The following is a 22,210-nucleotide window of genomic DNA, read 5'->3' on the forward strand; positions in this document are numbered from 1 at the left end:
TCTTGAAACTTTTGAAGTGTAAGTCTAGGCATTAATTACCAAATTCTTTCAAACTACCTTTAAAGCGAACTTTTCATAATTGACTTTGTAGAGACTAAATGATAGTTAAAAGATTTATAGGACTAAAAGGACACTAATTGATTTTGTGATTCTGTTTGAGTTCCAAACTACTGAACTGATTCATATCTTTGGAGGTATTTTAAAGGAACACACTATCCTTTCTCAGTTCTATTTTAAAGCTCAAACTTTTGTTTCTTTTTCAAAAACTTTTGAAAATCTTTTTTTCATGGATAAAATCTACACAAGGTGGGTGTGTGCTTCTTATTCAGTTATATTTTTGCCGTACTTACATAATTTAGTATAATTTAGAAGTGAAGTCATTGTCATGTTTCTGCAACAAAGGTACTAAATTTTTTTCCTTTGTTACACTACTGCTTGCATGCAACGGCACATGTTTTGTACAATATATATTTTCTAGTTATTTCCCATTCGGATAACTGACCAACCTCTTGTCTCAATATTTCTTCCTGGGTTAGCACAGTCAGACTGTCTACCTTGGACACTGTCTCCTTCAAGATTTACTGTTTCTAAACTATATGGATTATTAAAAGAGAATATTAATGCTCAGGGGATAAAAGAAACATGTTAAAAGTAAGAAGAGAGCATCTATTATAAAAAAGGCACACTTAAACCATCAGTTTCATCAGCAAGTATGCTGGCTTTAATTAACAAAAATAGTTCTGCCTCTGAGAAACTGGAAATAGATAAATTTCATAGTGATAAATATATGAGCTTCCCTCAGAGACCCTCACTGTACTTAAAATTATCCAATTTAATTTCAAAGTTTTGTGTTGGAAGTATGTAGCTTAACTAGAAGGAATAGGATACCTACTGTAAATCACCAATGTATATAGAGAGAAACTTTCATTTTTCAGATATTGTTGAAGTATGAAGCTGAAGCTACTGTAAATTGCATAATAAAAATGGACAAGTATCAGAAAGTAAGCATAGAAGAGATTTTGTAAGAAAACGAAGAATCTAAAAAAAGTTATCAAAAATAATGGACATGTTGTGGGATTGAAAAACTCAAGTTATAAAAAGAAGAAAGACATGCACTATGTCTTGTTACATTTACCTCTTTATATAAATAATTCTGGTTTTGTTTCTTGCAGTTTGACTGACACATCAAAGAAACACAGAATGGTCGAGATTGGAAGGGACCTCTGAAGATCACCTAGTCCAATAACCCTGCTGAGCAGGATCATCTAGAGCACATTTTGCAGGATGGCATTCAGGTGGGTTTTGAATATCTCCAGAAAAGGAGATTCCACAGCCTCTCTGGGCAACCTGTTCGGTGCTCTGTCACCCTCACAGTAAAGAAGTGCCCTCTCATATTCAGCCGGAACTTCCTGTGCTTCAGTCTGTGCCCGTTGCCTCTTGTCCTGTTTCTGGGCACAGCTGAAAAGAGACTGGCTCCACCCTCCCCTCAGATATTTATATACATTAATGAGATCTCTCCTCAGCCTTCTCTTTTCCAGGCCAAACAGGCCTGGAAGATCTCTCAGCCTGTCCTCGTATGTAAGGTGCTCCAGTCCTCTCATCATCTTAGTAGCCCTCCTCTGGACTCGCTCCAGTAGTTCCATGTCCTTCTTGTACTGGGGAGCCCAGAACTGGACACAATACTCCAGGTGCAGCCTCACCAGGGCTGAGTAGAGGGGGAGGATCACCTCCCTTGACCTTCTGGCAACACTCTTCTGAATGTAGCCCAGGATACCATTAGCCTTCCTGTCCACAAGGGCACATTGCTGGCCCATGGTCAGCCTGCTGTCCACAATTAACCCCACGTCTCTCTGCAGAGCTGTTTTCCAGCAGGTCAGCCCCCAGCCTGTACTGGTGCTTGGGGTTATTCCTCCCTCAGTGCAGGACCCTCCACTTGCCCTTGTTGAATCTGATGAGGTTCCTCTCTGCCCAACTTTCTAGCCTGTCGAGGTCCCTCTGAATGGCAGCACAGCCCTCTGGAGTATTATCCACTCTTCCGAGCTTTGTGTTGTCAGAAAACTTGCTGAAGGTGCACATCCTTTCCATCATCCAGATCACTGATGAGTAAGTTGAACAAGACTGGACCCAGTACTGACCCCTGGGGGACACTGGTATCCAAGATCAGCTCGGGTTGGAAGGGACCTTAAGGCTCATCTAACTCCAACCCCTCCCTGCCATAGGCAGGGATGTCACCCACCAGATCAGCTTGGCCAAGGCCCCATCCAGCCTGGCCTTGAACACCTCCAGGGATGGGGCATCCACAGCTTCCCTGGGCAACCTGTGCCTCACCACCCTTCTACAGTGAAGAATTTCCTCCTAATGCCTAGTCTATCCTCTTCTGGTTTAAGACCATTCCCCCTTGTCCTATGCCTTCTTTTGGTAAGACGTATAAAAGTTATAAAACGTGCCTGATTTTTACCCCAGATGAAGCTCCTTTCGTCTGAGAAGCTTCCTGTACTGCTCTGTGGAGAGCAGCCCATGCTGGAGCACTGTGTTTCTGAAGGACTGCACCCTGTGGTATGGCTCCTGGGCTGGCACTTCATCCTCTTGACACCCTTCCTTCAGATATTTATATACACTAATGCTGTCTCTCCTTCATCTTCTCTTTTCCAGGCTAAACAGGCCCAGTACTCTCAGCCTGTCTTTGTACGACAGATGCTCCACTCTAATCTTTTTTTAGCCCTCCTCTGAACTTGCTCCCTTAGTTCTATGTGATGTGTAAGGCGCAGTCTGGAAGGGTTCTTGAAAAGCCTTTTCATCTCCTGGTGTTTGTAAATGTTTCAGTGGTTTATATCCATGTACATCATGCTCCATACGTACAGCTTAGACCATTTTGTTTACAAGCCCGCTGTCTAACGGCTGAAATAGTTTCAACAATATATAAAATTATGTTGTGAGTAAAGGCTAAAGAAGACAGCTGTATCCATTTGGGAAATATTTTATCCTTTTTAGTATTATTTGCCCAGCTTATTTTCAAATTATTGTGCTTCAGAAATATTTTCTCCCTTTAACACCAGTCACTGAAAAAAATAATTTCTATTTATCATCCATTTTATAGTGTATTTTTTGTATCTATAATTATTTGGCAAAGGACTGTTTTGTCTGTTCATCTGTGGGCATGTGTTTATAAAATAACTATTATATATAACACATAACATATAAAGATAGAAGAGCATTTATCTTCTGTATATTAGTATAAGATAACTGATACTAACCAATGTATCCTTAATTCTGTTACGAATAAATAAAGTCATTTGGCCTATGTTTAGCAGAACTAGAAAATAATTGACTGAAAAACAGAGAACTTAATTTGTCAAGAATAATTTCTAATTCAGAAGACTTGATGAGCCTATTTGGGAAATTTGGGCACTTAATTGTTAATAGGAATCCTAATTCATTCAAACGTACATGGAAACACCTAAAATTTGAACTTGCTGTCCTAGCATAAATGAGGTTTCTAAAACCTGTGTTGTTTAAGAGAGCTTTTTCTTTAAATTCAAATGTTAATGTTTTGTAGTTGGAGTTTGGAGTAGTTGTTTGACTTGCAATATCACAGCTTTGTTTTAGCTAGCTATTATCTAGCTACTCAGCTGAGAGACATTCTTGATTGTGCTAGACGTTAGTTTCCAGAGCATTATTTATTTAGAGAATTAGTTCTAACAACTACTTATAATAATCAAAAGACCATTCTTCTTATATTCATTATTTTTCCCAATAATCCTGTCAGCAGGATTGTTCCCTCTGCAATGGGGATTTGATTTATTTGTTGAAAGAAAAACAATGGAGTCCATTTGTTCCAGCTATATTTGTAGTCCTCTTTACATTTTTGTTCAGGTTGTTTGCCTGAAAGGCTGAAGAAGGCTCTAAGAGCAGGTTATTTACATGTGTGAGCAGAAGTGTTCAGACTTTCATTTTTGTTGATATTGGAATAGAAATACTCAAACCTCTTGTTTAAGACTAATAGAAGTATTTAATTTCCACGGGTCAGAGAACCAAAAGCAGGAGCCTGAATTGCCATATTTAGGCAGCAGTAACATGGCGTGGAGGGGTGGAGTTGGAACTGGCTGTGGTAAACTCCCTTACCAGCAAAAAACACCTTAGAGTAAAACAACTTTGAAGTTTCTGAAAGTTTCTGAAGTTTCTGAAAATATTTGATGAAAATCTTTCATATATTCTGTGGCTGAACTGTACGTACTTAACCACAAGAGAGCAGTGTTTTACCAGATCTATGCTGTAAATCTTAAATTTAAATAATTTTATTTTGTCGGTAATAGGTCTAACAGTAAATCCCTTTATATTTTTATCTTTTAGCGATTCTCACTAGATTGTAGAGGCACATGTTTCTAATTTACTAGTGTTACAATGAACTATATTTATTGTACTTGGATTAATAAAAAGTCAACATCAGGCTAATTTATTCTTATGCACAAAATAAACCTGCTACTTCATTTCCCTCCATGTTTAGCATCTAGAACAGACAAAAGATTTTATGCAGTGAATTAAAGAGCTTTTCTAGCAGAAAGCTTTTCCTGAAGAAATATCCTCTCATATCCCATGTTAAAAAGACTTGGAGAAAATTTCTGTCTGTGATGTAGTACCTAAGTAATGAGAATTGCCCCTGAATTGAATGGATTTTTATGAATAACTTTTAGATTCTACTAGAGAAAATATGTTGCTACTTTCTGATTCAATATCAAAGGGACCATCTGGCATAAAAAAATTAAATTTTTTTTTCAGATGAAAGATTATACTTTGCTCCTATCAGTATGCACACCCTTTGCTCTTTATGTGTAAATAATGATTTGAACAAATTTAGGTGCAATCTTAAGACTAAATAAGAGTAAGTTTGCAGAAAGCGTTAACTTTCACTGATGCTTCTGCATCACTATTGATTTCATCAGAGTTGCTGCAGTGGAACTTAACACAGCATTTGTCTCCAGATTAAATAAGCATACCTAACCTATACCATACTATAGTTCACCTTGAACTATGAAGAACTTAGGATATGGTCCATTGGTCTGCTGCAAGAAACTAAGCTGAAAACAGAAAGATTTTCATCTTCCTGAAGTTAGTTTTATGATAATTTGCTGAATTTGTAGAACATAATCTAGAAATAAAACATAGCTTTTAGCTTGGCTGCAACATTTAAGTGAAGGTGTCTGTTTCTGCCTTGTGTTTCAGAATTAGAGCCACCTGCTGTAATGCAGAGCAAGCCACTGAGCAACAGCTGCTGGGTAAAAGGAGTACAGAGAAATTCAAAGTAAGCTTAGTTTTAGTTTCTTCACATTGTGTTGTAGCCTTACGATTGTTTAATGCACTGTGATCTTATAGTACACAGACTGTATTTGTTCCTTTTTTTTCTTTTTAAGGTAGTGAGAACTGTAGAAATATCCTTTAAAAGTTACAAAACCACAGTAGTTGTCATTGAGGGTGGTTGTCTGTACTACTACTGGTGAGTTTTTTCTTTGTCTTTCAGATTGCTGTTATTCTGTATGTGCATTCCACAGTTTGTTACTTATTTTGTCCAGATGGTACTTTAGTTGTCTTTCTTCCATTACCCTTTTTCAAGCAATTATATTGCTTGAATTGTATACCGTATTTGACTGCCATCTACTGAGGCAGACTTGATAAACCAGGCTGTTTTTGTTACGCTCTTTGCATGTGAGGAAGTGTTTCTGAATAAAGGTCAAACTCAATGTTCTTGTTTTTAATTTTGTTAAGTTAGGAGCTACTGTACCAGCATGTATAGTGGGAAAGTAATCTGAAAGTCAGTGTGTTTTGTAATAATAAAAATATCTAGTTTGAAGTTTTACTTTGATTTGACTCAGGTGACATGTGGGCATTATCAGCAGCTCCTGTTCCTTATCTGCCCTTTTGACCATTCAAATGTTTTTGAAATGGTTGTGTTTGCTTCTATTCCTCTTGTATTCCCTGTCTGTGTTTATACAGATTACAATAAAGTTTTGCTTGTTGTGGTTTTACAAGGGTCTATTTTTTTTCCCTCCAAATCTTCTAGTATGTCTTCAGTCCTTCAGTTATTTCTCAGTAATGGCATAGACTTTTTAAAGCTGTGAAGAGTATACATGTACTTTGTGTTTTGTATGTTAGAACAAAGAGGCTGCTAGTGAAACTGATCTCTACAAAATAGCCTGCTCTATAACCTAATTTGTCAGTATTATGTTTCTTACAATGTTGAATTAGAATTTTGAGATCACAAATAAAGGAATATTAACATCTGGTAAGCTAAACAAACTGAATTAGGGAGATCCCGCTACGTGCTTTGTGAGCTAGTAGAGCTGTTGCTAGGAGAATAGCCTGAGCTAGAGAGTACCCTAAGCTAGTAGTTGCCGGGGGAACCCACAGAAACTTGCTCTACTTCTACACAGCTGTACAAATTTGCTATCTTTTTCTTTCCCATAGACCTCCTTCTCGCATAATAAGAGCTATGGAGGAAGGAGGTTGCATTGTGATCATAGGACCAAGTCCTTATTCTCTAGCATACAGATCTCCATTACAATCAAGACCAGTGATGTGTGGTCAGACCTTCACTGAGCAAAATAATTGTGAAGAGCTGATCTGATGTGAGTAGAGGGTCATGAACATCATGTGTGGTAATGGTGCTTTAATTTGAAAGCTATTGCTGATCAGATGATTAAACAAGAATTGAAGTCTCACTAAATGCATAGATTTTAGGGGAAAAAAAAGTATTTACTTAAAAAAAAAGTCACTATTTAAGCAATTCTTCTTTAAGTAATTCTTTTCTAATGGAGGAATAAGTTAAATCTTGATGGTTAGGAGTGAAATAAAAAGACAAACAAACCTTGAACTGTGGATGCTTAAACAATGTGAATCTGAAATTTCTAAAGAAATTGGCTGAAGGAGGCCTTTGGCCTTGTATGTTTGTTTTGAATAAACCTTGGAAAACTATTGTGGTATCTAAATTTTCTTTGTAAGTAGAGTAAAATGGGTAACTTTAAGTCAATTAACATGTGTCTAGTTCTAGGCAAAAAGATTGAATATGTATGATGAGATCCTATTGCAGCTTTGGAAAAGTCTAGGTAATTACTGGATTAATCTAACGTATCTTTGTTAGAAAATAGATATTTTAAATTATGTTTGACAAAAAATAGCTGTAATACAAAGTGTATTGTTAATTAAAATATAGCATTCATATTATCCATAAAATACATGTTAAATAGATGTAGAACTGATTAAATGCCACATAATAGTAAGTAAGGAAGTGTTTCCGCTGGGATTATAGGGAATTCTTCTAGCTTAATGAGATTAACCTAGATTAACATGCTTTTAGTAATGAATTTGTGGATAATTAAAAATAATAATAATAATTTAATTTTGAGAAATAGTGAAGATGGGAGTGATGGCAAATGATAATACTGTAGTAAATTAGGTCCTCAGAAACAGAGTACATTCTAGTACAGCTGGATGGAAAGCGATAAAGGAGTTCTCTCCAAATTGTGCGAATTTATAGTTTGTGCCTGGTATTTTTCAGAAACAGAAAGTCTGTTTCTGTTTACATTGACCTGATATGGCTGTGAATGCATGAAGAGAAATAATAATAAATAAGGTACTAAAAAACTCTTTTTCTGACAGAGAGAAACATAATAGTAACCAGTAGCAGGAAGTGAAAGCTAGAGTAATTTAAGTGAGAGTTCATTTCAACTGTGAGCGTGACATCTACAATAGGAAGTGATGGTTTTTCATTACTTGTTCTCTATACTATAACCTAAAAAGTAGTTTTAAAGTAAATTCTCTACAGAGTACAGAAATATAAAGAACACCTTGTTTTCTCCCTCCCCCCCAAAAAACAAAACAAAACAAAAAAACACACCAAACCCCCCTGTGAGTTCTAGATGATCAAAACTTATTACATTTAAAAGCTCAGGTCTCAGGTAAATGAATCTGTTAGGTGAACTTTCTAAGAGATTTTTCTTGGCTGAGTTACCTCTCAGAAAATGAGAAGTTATTTCTCTTTCCTTTTTCTCAGTTGAATTAGGAGTTCCTTATGTTACTTCCTGCAGGAAGCTCTGAAGTATGTTTATTTTCTAATGTATTTATCATAGGTTATTTCACAAAGAGACCAGCTTTTTATTAAAGGTATTTTTATCTTTTACATTTTAAAAGTACTTTCCGTTTCAGAGGGAGGAGTCTGTGCTACTTCTGAAAGTGCAACTCTGCTGATTTGCAGAGCTTTAAGAAGAATCCATACTCTGATGGATCTCAGTAAAATTTAAGTTCGTAGATGTGCTGTGCCAGCTGAAAAATGACATCTGCATTATTATATAAGATGTTCCTGAGAGCAATATAACACCCACAGGCAAAACTCTAAGCTGTCAAGTAACTCAAGAGTGATGATGTAAGTTCTCCCTTTAAATTAATGATACTGAGGTACCAGAAAGAATGAACTGTAGTTGGACTAGCGAAGGAGTAAACTCTTTCCCAGAAGAAAACAGCAAAATGTATATACATTTTTAAACATACTTATGTCTGATCGGTTCACTTTTTCCACAAAGTTGAAGGAGATGAACTACTTTATCATTAAAATAAATGCTTTCCTTTCAGATCTAGTTCTCCACAGGATCTGTGGTGGTTTTCTTTTGAGTTTTGAAGTAACAAGAATTTGTTATTAAATTGCATGTTTTGTGAAGACTTGTGGTAGAAGCAGCATAGCAGTATTGTTCATATCTCTTGTAGGGTTCTGGTCTAGTAGTAGAGTGCTCCAAAACGTTACCAAAGTGAAAATAAATAGATTCCATCTTTAGCTAGCATTTCATGTACAACGTGACTTTTGCGCTATAACAGCAAAAAATGGCAGATTGTTTTGTAAGCATCCTATATTTGAAAGGCCAGGTTCTGCAAACATGTAGGCTTACATAGCGGAACTGCTCAGAAAGAAAATGAAGGCTATTGGTAATGCAAGGTTACATACTGGTATGTTTAAACCTCGTGCAGAGGAAAGATGTGGCAAAGAAAGATTAAATTCAGGCTCTCTTCCTACACTTTTTCCTAAGCAAACACTTCTTCCTAAGCTTTTTGCTTTCTAATAATTGCATTGAAATATATTTATCCAATACAAAATGTGCAAGATACAAATAAAGTAGTCTTTGGGGAAAAAGTAATCTATCTTCTTGAATCTGACCCTGAATCTACCATATGTTTTAGTACTTCCTATTTTCTTTGGATTTTGATTGCCTGCAGTGACTAGCCCTGAGTTTGCCTCCAGGTGTTGATAGGTCCTGTTATAGAAATGAGGCCAGGTATCAAATACATGTATAGATGCAATGCTGGTTTTATTTTCTTTGGAGTTACATTTCTTTCATGAACATGCTTATGCATGAACTAAGTTCACAGGAATCCTCTGAATATACAAATAAAAGCTTTGGATTTGGACTGTAACGGTTCCTGACCTGCATTAGTAGGGCATGAAAGTTTTGCTCTAGACCAAAGCTTGATTTATGTCTTAAAGTACATTTTCTACAAGGTTATGATTTTAGTAATACTTGTTTTTATCAATGGATTTTCTTTTTGTTTATGTAAATGTTCAGCACCCTTTAACCTTTAAACACATAGCTGAATTTAAATGTTTTTTTTGTCGGAGCGACTTCCACTTTTTTTTTTTTTTTTTTTTTTTTTTTTTTTTTTAATTTTTACTCTGTTTTCCCTTGCTTGGATTTGGGAAAACAGAAGCTCTCAATCTGTCTGTTCAATTATTTTTATTTTTTTAGTCATATTATTTTTTCTTTTGCTGTTAAGTTTGGTGATTCATTTCAACATGCTAGCCTACATTATATTTGTATTGAACCATTAAACATCAACATCTATACAGACAGTGGCTATGCACAGTAGGAAGATGTATTGACTTAGCTGTTATTGAAACTAACACTGCTAAAATCCATTGTGGAACATTCTGAGTGGTTTTCCAATGCTGACAATGTAAAACTTCTGGAGAAACCATCACAACTCCATCCATATATAGGACAGATCTCCAAGGGGTTTCCTTCTAGAATCTGTTCTGCAATCCAGCTTGCATTCAGGGACATATGGAAGTGCTTTTTCTTATGATTCTGAAGGATTTCTTTCTTTCTCTCTCTCTCTCTCTCTCTCTCTCTTTTTTTTTTTTTTTTTTTCCTTCCAGAGGATGCATTTAAAATACTGTCTAAATAACACTGAAACCAAAGATATTTCCTGCTCCTATATTTGACTCTGTTGTGGCATATGCTCTGCACAAACTGTGAGCATTGTTTCTAAAGACTTTGAGGTAACGGATAAATTCTGCCTTTAGAAGCATACCAAAATCAACAAGAAGAGTCCCAGAAGTGGCAAAATGTCTATCAACAATAACATTTTTCACTTAGAAGCATGCACCTGTGGAGAATGTCAATGCTTTTAATATTTTCAGTTAAAGTTCACAAAGCTCATATGTGTTGCATGTATCATAAATAACATGGTCCACAAATGAGAAGTGAAATTAAAACTGAGCAATGATATTAAGGAGAACTAGATACTGGAACTGAACCAGAGAATTGCAGAATTCAAAGCCAGGCTGGATGGGGCCTTGGTCAACCTGATCTAGTGGGTGGCATCCCTGCCTGTGGCAGTGGGGTGAGAACTAGATGATCTTTAAGGTACCTTCCAATGCAGGCCGTTCTATGAAAAGAATGGCTGAGGCTGGAAGACCCTCTGGAGGCCTTCTGGATCAACCCCCCTTCTCAAGCAGAGACACCCAGAACAGGGTGCCCAGTACTGTCCAGGCAGCTTCTGAAGATCTCCAAGGAGGGAGACTCCACATTTCTGGGCAACCTGTGCCAGTGGTCCATCACCCGCAAGGTAAAGACGTGCTGCCTGGTGTTCATATGGAACCTCCTGTGTTTCAGTTTGTACCCACAGCCTCTTCTCCTGGCACTGGGCATCATTGAAAAGAGCCTGGCTCTGTCTTCATTGCGCCCTCCCTTCAGGTATTTATACACACTAATAAGATTCTTCCCCTGAGCCTCTTTTCCAGACTAAACAGATCCAATTCTTCCTGACACTCAACATAGGAGAGATGCTGAAGTCCCTTGGTATCTTAGTAGCCCTCTGGGGGACTCTTTCCAGTATGTCCATGTCTCTTTTGTATTGGGTAGCCCAGAATGAGACAGTACGCTAGATGTGGCCTCACCAATGCTAAGTAGAGGGGAAGGATCACTTCTCTTGACCCGCTGCCTATGCTTTGCCTAACGCAGCCAAGAATACTGGCAGCAAGGGCCCATTGTTAACTCATGCAACCTGGTGACTCCCAGGACTCCCAGCTCCTTTACTGCAGAATTGGGTTGCCCCCAGCATGTTCTGGTGCTGGGTTTGTTCCTCCCCAGGTTCAGGACTCTGTGCTTCTCCCTGTTGAACTTCGTGAGATTCTTGTCAGCCCACCTCTTCAGACTGTCAAAGTCCCGGTGGATGGCCTTCTTGTCAGTCTCCCATGTCTGACTTTGTGTCGTTTGTGTGAATATGCTGAGGGTGCACTCTTACATTGTCCAGATCATTGATGGAGATGTTAAACAGGACTAGAGCCCATATTGATCACTGGGGTACTCGTTTCTGGCCTCCAACTAGACTTTGCACCACTGACTACTATGGTCTGGACCTGGCTGTTCAGAGTTTTGGATCCACCTCCCTGTTTGCTCATCCAGCCCATACATCAGCAGCTTCTCTATGAGGATCCTACAGGGGAAAGTCCAAACTTACTGAAGTCCAGGAAGACAGTATTCACGGCTACCCCCTTGTTCATCAGGCTGGTGGTTTCATTATAGAAGCTTATGAGGTTGGTCAGGAATGATTTCCCCTTGGTGAATCCATGCTGACCGAAACAATAGTAAAAGACAACTCCCTGTTATTTAAATACTTAAACAGGGAAATGTTTTCCCCGAGGTTTGAAAATCCTTCCACTGTATATTTAAGAGAAAGATACAGAAATACTTTCTTTAGTGGTAAATCCATTTGCACTCCATCCCTAGAGCAAAGCTAAGGGTGAATTTAGACAGAAGTTCATTTCAGAAACAGTGCAACAGACATGATTTCTCTGTTGGTAGGAAGGCGAGGCAGTGGGAGGATGGCAACAGAAGTTTTGCTGTCTTGACAATCCAGTGTCTTCAGCAAATTAAGGACATGCTTTCTAATCAACTGGTTATACCAAAGAACTTTGGACACTTTCTTTTTTGTTTATTTATTTATTAGTTGTCATTCTTTGACATGATGAATACTTACAGCAGTATGTTAAAAAAGGTGCAGTTAAGTCTCTTGGCATCACTGCATAGCAGTCACAGCATTTTCACACAATCTAGTGCTTCCTTTCAGAATGATGCATATGGCATATATACGCACATATGGGGGCTGATTCTTGGTCCCAGTGAAGTTGGTGGGACCAGTGTTTGGCCCGTAGAGTTGTACAAGATATGTGAATATGTATATATAAAATGCTTTACAATAAACATGACATATACAATCTTGAATTCAAAGATAAGCAGAATATATTTTACATCCAAGTCAAACTTATGCTCTGCACTTAAAGTTTATGTACCTAAAATATTGGATGGATTATAGAAACAAATAATACAATAATAGTTTGCACCAATCAAGGTATTTTGGATACATATTCATGATATTCATGGCATGAAGCTTGCCGTGTGTGTGTTTTTTAATATTATTATTATTTTATTTGGGTTTTGGCATGTCTTTTTTTTTTTTTTTTGGATTTGCAGGATCTTAATTCAAATTTAAGTATTAGCTCTGTAGACCATGAGCTGGGGGTGGTGGCATCAGGAGGGGAATGGGAGAAACTTATGGACAGCTTAGCTGAGTAACTTAGAATGCAAGGCTATAAATTATGTATGTTATCCTGACTGATACCTGAAAATAAAAAAGTGACTACTTGTGTGTTTCTCCTTTCCAAGGAGAGTCGATTTGGAAGGGCTTATATGCATTCTGTCTGTTTTGCTGGAAACTTCTAATAGTTCAATCAGAGCTTAGAAAAGCTGGTGAGATAAATATGCAGTTTGAAAACTGGTTTATTCCATTTACTGTGGTAGCAGCCTTCTCACTGATCATTCTGTGACTTTGCTTTTTTTTTTTTTTTTTTTTTTTCCCCACAAAAACCAATACTTCATACAAAAAATATCAACGTGTTCAATACTAGGTTAGACAGAACTGCAAATCCTCCATAGACTCTACTTAATGGCACCTATTCCTCTGTCTATGTTTTTCAAAAGCACACATTTTTCATACTCCTTTTTTTTTCCCTGTTTTGGTTGGTGGCCAGAATGTTGACCCTTAGAAACGCAAACGCAGGTCAAACCTTTACTTAATGAAAGTGCATACGTATGCATTATTTTAACCATGCTAAAAAATTCACTTATCACCACTCTTTTTTAAAAGAAAAATAAAATTATTTACACAGAATTTGTCTCTGATGAAACAAAATCCACATTTAAAGAAACCGAGTTTTAATCAAGTGAACTGTATTTGTGTGGCTTAGTTAGTGTGTTAAGCTCTTGTTTTTACTGATTCTCTGCTTCCTTCATTACATATATGAAAAGCCTAACTATTTTAAAACTGCAGAACCTTTTAGCTGCACTGTCCCAGTAAGAAAGAGAAATAATTTACATGGCCTTTCTGTAAAATGGCTAATAGGGCTGACAGCACAAACATCCATATACTTGATATATCTGCATATAAATTTTTCCACTCAGTTCATCCAGCATTCTGTTGGTATTCTGGGGAGAAATCCCAGCACCAAAATGTCCTCCAAACCAGGGAATACCAAGCATGTATCACAACAGCGTATACTGAGCACTGGTGCTGTTGAATTGGCCATATCAGGTCTGATATGCCGTCGTCTATGGGGAATCAAACAATAGCATTTTGCCTTACAGACCCCAATGAATCTCATTGCCAGACATCTGCTGCCAGAGCCTAATTTTTCAGTTCACTTCTGTTTAGAGCACCTGAGGCAAATTGGTCCAGACCCAGTCTTGTGTAATGGGTTTGGCTTACAACTACAGAAGCATTTCTGGAGGCACCCTGAACCTATTTCAAACATTGTTTCATTAGACAAGGTGATTGAAATCTAGCAAGTATGTTCGGTGTACCCAAACCCTCACCCCCAAACAAACAAAAGAAAAGCCAAAAAAACCCACAAAAACCAAAGCCAACAAACCCCCAACCCCCCAACCAACCAAACCAACGACAACAACAAAAAACCCTGTTCATTTTAAGAGCAGCTTTTCAAAGTTTATTAGGAAGCTTTAACTTGGTGAGAGCAGTCTCGTAATAGGCCCCATAGGCTCTAATTACAGAAAAGGTCTTGGTTGTACTGTAGCTATAGCAGATCTTGATGTGCACTAAGCTCTCCTGTTGGACCTATTTTCTGGAAGCTCCTCAGGAACAACACAACAATGTGTCTGTCAAGAGCTTTTTATGCTGCTAGACGCCAGGTTTATTTAACTAAACCTCAGAACATTTTTAAAAATTCTTTGAACTAGATGGAAAATGGCTTCAATTTCTTAGTAAAAAGGCAAAACAAGGGAAATGATATCCTTTTGTAGGTACTTAAGTGCTTGTAGGCAGCACATTATACTGCTTGTATAATGTCCTAATAATTGTCCTAAATCTGTCAGAAGGAAAGATATATCTAAAAAGCCATAAAGCAGTGATACTCCCACCCCCACCATCAGGTGGTTAAAAAGGCGTTTATGTCCTATAGTTAGAAATAATTTTATTCTACAACAACTCCCTCTCTTTGATGGTTATAGTACTTCTAATATGTGAGTCCCATTTAGAAGAGGGAGGAAGGTTTTCTACCACTTACAGCTTATAAAATGGTAGAGGAGAAGAAAAGCATCTCTCCCAAGATGCTTTGTTTTCTCATAGTTAGTGATTTCACCTTCCTATTTCACTGGATTTCAGTCCCTTTCTCTGAAGATACATGTCCAATAAATTAGTAGACTAAAACATCCCTTACTAAACCTTATGGTTTTTGTTTTCCTTTAAACATATTAGTCACCTTATGCACACAAAAACTTTGTCTAACAAAGTCAATGTTCCCTGCAATGGAAAAAAATTCTACATCTCCCTTGCACTTCTTTAAGTGAGCATTATCTTTCTCAAACACCTTCTAGTTTCTATTTAAGTGCTTTCTTTGTTGGCCTGTCCAAAGTAATCGTGTCCAAACATGATTATATGGCCAGATATTTTGTAAAAGAGTTATGCTGATTTGATGTACTGGGGGCTTACAACAACATTGCACTTTGACTGAATACAATTAGTTTTTTCTGGGGGCAGGGGAGAGGACGATCACTTTGGTGCAATACAGTAGTGTCCAAGAATGCAATTTCATTGAAACGATTGAAGCTTAAGGAAAGCTTTACAGAAGAATATCTGATCTGAGGTTATGACATAGATAAGGCCATGTATCTTTCAAAAACAAAGAGAACATAGGGTTCATAGAATTCCTCAGCTATTACGGTAGTTAAAAGGATTTTTCTTAACAGACTGCCTGGAAAGTATTTTATTTCCTTCAGTGAGTGAGACAGATCTAGCAGTCAGTTGAAGTTTTTTTGTTTTATTTTTTAAATAAAAAAAAAATATAAATGCATTTAGATGCCAGCTATCTAAGTAGGGAATGTGGGGGAGAATATCAGCTACACTACAACATCACTCGAGAAAACAATCGGACTCCAGAATTACTAGAATGTCGTGCTTTGTAGATCACTATGCTATTTAATAGAAATTCACACTCTAGAATAAATGTTAGTTGTGTTGAATTGTCATATTATGTGGTGTTGCTGTGGGGTTTTGGCTTTTACCTTTCTGTTTGTTTTTTTTTTTTGAACTTAAACTTCAGGCTCTGTGAAGCATTTGCCTAGACTGAATGTGCAAGGTGCCATGAATTAACAGCACGGACCCATATGGAATGTGTTTGAAGTTTTCAAGAAGTTATCCTGCCAGACTTCATTCCTTAATGACCTTTGATACACCTTTGATAGTGGAAAGGCAGTTCAGAATCATAATCGTATGGTTTTGGCAGCTATCAGAAAATGAAGGATGCTAAAAGTTAAGGCTTTTATCCACAAACAATGGTGTATATTAATAAACTCTATACCATATTTACAAATGCTTTCTCTTGTATTAAAACTAACAGTATTCTGTTCACAGTGCCAATGTTTTTACAGGTAGCAATCCCACAGTACTCCAGTATTTTGGCATGGGAATCAGTAGCGCTTCGTATTTACAGAAAATGTACACGTATGAATATAAACATGTTACTTGAAACAGTACTCAAAAGATAGATCTGTTCATGTTTTAAAGGTTTAGACTGTACAACACCTTCCCTTTCATTTGCGAGGGAATACTGTTCCTTGCAACGAGAAGATGCCTGTCTTTTATCCAAAGTGGCATAAAAATGATTACCAAAATGAGCCTTGTTACACTGGAGTTGTGTATATGGAGAGAAACTTCAGTCCAAGGTTTATAGATCTGTTTAGTGCACAGAATACAAAAGTTAAAAAGGTTTTTATTTTAATTACTAAAATAACCAGATTCTCTCTGCCCTCTGTGAGCGCTGTCTCACTCAACCAGTGTCCTCTGGGTTCTGAAGATGCTGGTGGTTTAATGTGCAGCCCAGCTGCCAGACTGGAAAGTGTATGGTGCTCTGGGCCTATATACATATGTCACAGTATGACTCATGGTAAATGAATACATAACCAAGAGTGCCACTATCTCCTCTGTTTTCTCAGTAATCTTCCCTGCTTCATGGCAGCAGTAACTGGCCCGGCTTCAGTACTGCTGGCTGGGACTCCGCATTCAGGCAGTTCGTGATCAGAAGTGACGAATGGCATCAGGCATGCGCAGAACGAAGAGGGGGACAGGAAGATGAAGGAGATCCAGAAAGGAACCCAGCAGAACCGTGGGTTTGTTCATGAGGACCCTTACAGCTTCTGCTTTGCTGTTTCTTCCCTTTCCGTGGTCTTGACAACAGGCTCTTAGCTCCCCGGGGTTTTGCTTGCTGCTGTGATCAAGACAGAGATAGCAGTGCTATAAGGAAAAGTGCAAAGCTGCCACTAAGGAGTCTCTTCTTCATTTAAAGTCTGTTCCTGGCTGCCAGTCACTTGACCTGAGTGGTCATTGCTCCTACTACTGCTGTGTTGCTTATGGAGCAAACTCCTCCACTTGGCCTTGTTCCTCCTGAGATGGTTTAGCATATTTTCAGATAAGGGGGTATCTCCTGTAAACTGGGCCCACCTCTCAAAGAGTGGCTCTACAATGTACGTCATGAACCCTGGGGAAAGAAAGTACAGCAGGTGAGGAACAAATTCATTCCGAGGGCATTTCCCCAGAGAGTGCCTCAAGAGAATACAGCAATACAAGTAGCAAAAACCTTGAAGAGAAGTAACAATAAACCCTCCAGCAGTTGTCAGCTCCTCTTGAAACTGGCGACTTCTGACCAGCGCATATAATGAAGGTCTGGATCTATCTGTATGTGTAAATAAAGTCAGAGACCATCCTACTCTGAGATTTCAAATTAGAAAGTAACCTATGTACAATCACATGTGATGGTTGTGATTTTTTCCCATACATATTAGAATGACCCCTTTTTTCCTATGTAATGATTATTTTTATTGAATGGTTGGTTTGGACAGGTTTCTTTTTTATTTAGGTTGAGAGAGCTGAGAATGGGCTGTAGTGGTGTCTGGGCACCATCATGTACCTGAGGTTATCACTACAAAAGCAGTGAGTGCTGCTGTGGCTATTCTGCTTCCCATTCCAGAGCTTTCCAGGCGTGTATTAACTTGAGGGCTTCTGTATGCTACGCTGTATGTCATAGATGCCTTTTGTACTGCAGAGTGCAGACAAGGACAGTGCTTGAAATTTGTGCGCTGACCTTTACTGTCACATGGGAAGACTATGCCACAGCTTCTCTGCGTCAGAAAGGTTTGTCTATTCTGACCCACAGGGGAATGGCTTTAACTTCGGGTTGGCTTTTGTACGAGTACAGCCGACAACACCTACTCTATGCAGGGGTGGCTTGTATTTAAGTGAATTGTTACAAAATCTCTTTGATAGAAGAAAACAAATGAAAACACTTTTAGGATTCAAACTGCAGTTTGATTCCAACAAAAAGGAGCTCAGAAAAAAACAAATGTTTTAAAAACAGCTGTTTTCTTGTTGTATGGGTACAGAGAAAATGTAGTACGTTTATTTGCACATCATGTCTTACGTGTCTGTAGGCTGCTGTAACCTTTATATGGTTGGGTTTATAATTGTGAAATGGCTGGACAGGCCTGACACAAAATGAAATTGCTATCTGGGGATTGCTGCAAACCCTGTGGCTGGTGTCTGAGGTCTGCCAGGTTCTTCTAGTTAAAGAACATTGACGTCCATGTCAGGACTGTTAGCTGAGTTGCCAGCATGAATGGAAGAGAAACTGTGCAGCTTCATGGGGAGTGAGCAGTGCAGGTGGGACTGGGGGAAGCTCAGGGTGGGTCGCTGTGACCTGAGGTGGCTCTAAACTGTAAGCTGTGGCTAACTTTGCTGTATATATATATATATATTTTTTTGCTGCTCCTAAATGAATTATTTATGTGGATGAGCCCTCTTTAAGTTTTATTGGGTGTTTGAACCTAGCTGCAGTAAAGTTTTTACATCAGTTAAGCTGAACCTGATCTCTCTGGTAAAGTGAATCAGCTTTGCCCAAGCAATTATGTGTGAGAAAAAGCCCACCAGTATTATCTATTATCAGACAATTTCTTTTAAATCATTGCTTTTGCCTCATTTTTTCTGGCAGGAGGAAAGGAAGATGAACACCTTAGCAGCATTTGTTCAGCTGTGAGACAGGTAGTATTGTATGACTACACAGCTGTCCACTTAGCATCCTCTGCATATGGTGTGAAACTGCAGATACATTTATGGGAACACCAACTGCAAGCTAACCACTGGGCTGCTGAGAGTTTTCTGCAAACACTGCCCTGGGGTCATGCTCCCTGCTTGAGATCAATCTGCTGTCCTGCACAGGGAGGCTGTGGGGATGCCAAGGTGCAACATGAGGGGAGAAGTGAAAATTGCTCAGTGCTCTACAGTGTTTGTGGAGGACAAGTTAAAGCGTTGAAAAAAAGATGGGAAGATGGAAAAACTTGTGTCCTGACTTCTTGCCCCTAAATCTCCAGAGAACTGCTACTAGGGAAACAATGAATATGGTCTAAAGGCTCTTAATGAATCAGTCATCTTTTCACCTGCACCCAATTCTGCAGCAACCTGCTACTGCAGGAGCATTGTGATATGGAGTGTTTTATGAAGAATCTGTGGGAAACTGGACAGAAAAATAATGGTGACACCACTTTAAACTGGAAGGCTTCTCAGTATGCTCAACTGTTGTGGGGATGTTTTCTCTCATCATCACAAATAACTGCTCCGTTGAAATACGCTTGCACCTGGCTGATCATCCTCGAGGTAAGGTCATGTGTCATTTCATGAAGTCAATCCTAGATCAAGTGTTCGGGATTCACAAAGTTGACCTTGGCTGTTGATTCACTGGGTTTATGTCACAAATGGATTTTATTGCATATCGTGTTTCAGTTTCTGTTTGAGCTTGTGCCATACTGTGATAAACATGAAGAGAACAGGATGAAGCTAAAACTTACCTATTTGTATGCTTGGTATTGTATCCTTCTGCTGATTACAAAGAGGACTTATTTCCAGTTCAAATTTTTGTTCCAGGTCACCTACAATGTAAAAAGAAAATAATTTGCTGCCATTTATGTCTGTTCTCCATACCTACATCAGACTTGTACGGTGACTGCAACTATGTGGATTTAATCAGTTGTAGTCTTGCACCAATGAAAACCATGTTAGATGTCTAAGTACTTTCATTTTTTGGACTTTTTTTTTTAAGCATCAGAGAAACTAAGCAAGCATAGAAAGAAAAATATCTCTAAGGAAAGGTGAGTTTTGAAAGAACTTTAAATGTGAGCACTTAAGTGTTCTGAGGACCTTCATTTTAAAAATAGCCTCTCTCGCTTACTACTAGAAAACTGCAGAAAACATATTCTAGAAAAAAAATCCTCATCTTGGTTAGTATGGTTGTGTGAGTTGCTCTTGTGTGCTTGTGAAAATTGTTGTTAAAGGCCAGCTCAATGGAGCCTGGCAGTACGGACCCTTTCCTAGCCACCGTATGGGAGGGATGAGACCTGCTACCTATAAGCTAAGCTGTGCTGCTTGTCCTTTTTATTTACTAGTATATTTACTAATAAGGATGTTGTGAGTGCTGTTTAGAAGAAACATTCCCATAAATCAGACAAAACATTACATTCAACCTCAAAATAAACATTTTGCTTCAAATCCACTGATTTTGTTTAGAAGCTTTTTTTAATTGTCCCCTCTGATTTTTGACTTAAATGGTTTAGTGCTGGTTGGCCTCTATAGCCCAGTACATACTATGTGCATTTTTAAGCTTTCCCCTTCTCCTCCCTGCAGCATGAAATAGCTTCTTAAATGTAAGTGAGGGGCGTATTTTCAGTTTTAACTAGATATTTAGGAAATACCAGGGAAATGTTTTGAGCTTCACAAACAATCAAAAGGAACTATTCATCAACACTGAGACAAAGTGAGTTTATGTTTCCAAATGTGCAGCTTGTTTGTTCTCTTCTTCTCTTCTACCCACTTCAAGAAATCTTTGACAGATAAAAGAGAACTCCAGTGATGTAAGTATGCTGGGTTCCAAACGGTTTGCATGTATGGCTCAAACTGTACCAACATCTTGTCTTTGACAAACCATTTAATTGAGAAAGACAAAATTTTTCTTAGCATGGTAAGAACTTAAGGGATGGTCATTTTTTTTTTTTTTTTGTGTTCCAAGTTGCTAGAAAAGTAACTGCATGAATTGGTTGCTGAGAACTCTCACGCTGGGGGAAACCTTTCAACCAATGTTACAACCTCTAGAGAAACTGAGCATGAATGTTGTTTAAACATGAGCCATTTTCTTGAATCTTGTTCCTTGCCAATTCCAGCTTTTTGTAAACAAATCAAGTTGCATTATGTTCCCTCTGTTCCTAACTGACTTTTGAAATGCCCATTCAAATGATCCACTTTCAAGGTTTTTGCTGTACTGAGATGCTCGAATTTCTTAGGATCAGGTTAAGCTATTTTTCTATGAAAGGTCTGCGTTAGGAATTGTTGTAAGGATCAGCTGCTCCCTGAAATCTAACTGATGTGTATATTTTATTTACTGATAGGTGTAGATGCACCAGATGATTGGAAAATCAGGGTTTGAGTCTATTTAAATGGCATTAGAAACATTTCATACAAAAAAAAATTTCAAACTTCTGTATACAGCAGGAAGATTAATCAATACATTAATTATCTGCTTCATCTACAGTTAAAATTCCGACCATAAGAGCTATGGTTTCCAAATACCAACCTTAGTGACAAAAAAATACCTTTGTGCCTCAGCATTGTGTGTAAGGGGGTAGCGAGGTCTACAAGAATATGTTTTTAAGTGACAGTCAAACCATTGCTTCTGTAGGTTCTCCCACATAATTGCCCTTTTCCCCCTTGTTACATCTCTAACTGGTCTTGTATGCTCCTGTGTCCCCTTTCAGAGGTATGTTATAGAAGTTTTACTAATGCATCTTGAGTCTTAGGGAAAAAGCATAAGTTTGTAAGAGCTGAGATTGCTGTCTTTCACAGCATTGTCCCTCAGTACCCTCCAATGGTGAGATTTCAGACAACTGGGACCCTGTCCTCATGTTAGATATTGATTATGCCTTGGCTATACATCTGACTAAATAAACCTGCATCTTGCAAGTTGCTTATGTTGCTTCAAAAGCATCAAAGATGTTTCACCAGCTTGAACTGATGCTGGCTAAAAATTAACTTGTTGAACTATTTGTCCTTGTTCGTTAATGTTCCGGACTAACTGTACTAGGTACCAGCCCAAATGTGGCTTAACTCAGTACTGCAGAGTTTTAAGTGAATTGAGTACTTCATTGTGTGCTCTTCCAGTGTTTGTACCACTTGCCTTAGGCTCTCAGGATGCTGCAAACAAAGAATTTAGCAGTGATTAAACTCTGCTGCACCCTGTCCGTGTTGTAGCACAGCATGACCTTGCCTATGCAGATAGAGCCAAATG

General features: G+C 38.2%; 1 protein-coding gene and 1 long non-coding RNA gene across 3 annotated transcripts in view; one reads left to right on the top strand and one right to left on the bottom strand.

Annotated features, from left to right (window-relative positions):
• The first annotated feature begins 1,170 nt into the window (after window positions 1-1,170).
• LOC106015281 (uncharacterized) lies at window positions 1,171-21,268 on the top strand. The gene is made up of 3 exons (XR_001187193.5): window positions 1,171-1,295; window positions 5,221-5,299; window positions 18,872-21,268. It is a non-coding gene; the product is annotated as an uncharacterized lncRNA (long non-coding RNA).
• The window catches only part of PDE7B (phosphodiesterase 7B), a 175,853-nt gene continuing 166,788 nt past the window's right edge, over window positions 13,146-22,210 (bottom strand). For both annotated transcript variants that reach the window (XM_005014073.6, XM_027454482.3), the window contains 2 exons: window positions 19,725-19,805; window positions 13,146-17,365 (listed from right to left, as the gene is read on the bottom strand). In XM_005014073.6, coding sequence (XP_005014130.1) covers window positions 17,148-17,365; window positions 19,725-19,805 — 299 coding nt within the window. In that variant the 3' untranslated portion in view covers window positions 13,146-17,147. The remainder of the gene's footprint in view (window positions 17,366-19,724; window positions 19,806-22,210) is intronic.

The sequence above is a fragment of the Anas platyrhynchos genome, chromosome 3 (genome assembly GCF_047663525.1).
Source record: "Anas platyrhynchos isolate ZD024472 breed Pekin duck chromosome 3, IASCAAS_PekinDuck_T2T, whole genome shotgun sequence".
Taxonomy (NCBI): domain Eukaryota; kingdom Metazoa; phylum Chordata; class Aves; order Anseriformes; family Anatidae; genus Anas; species Anas platyrhynchos.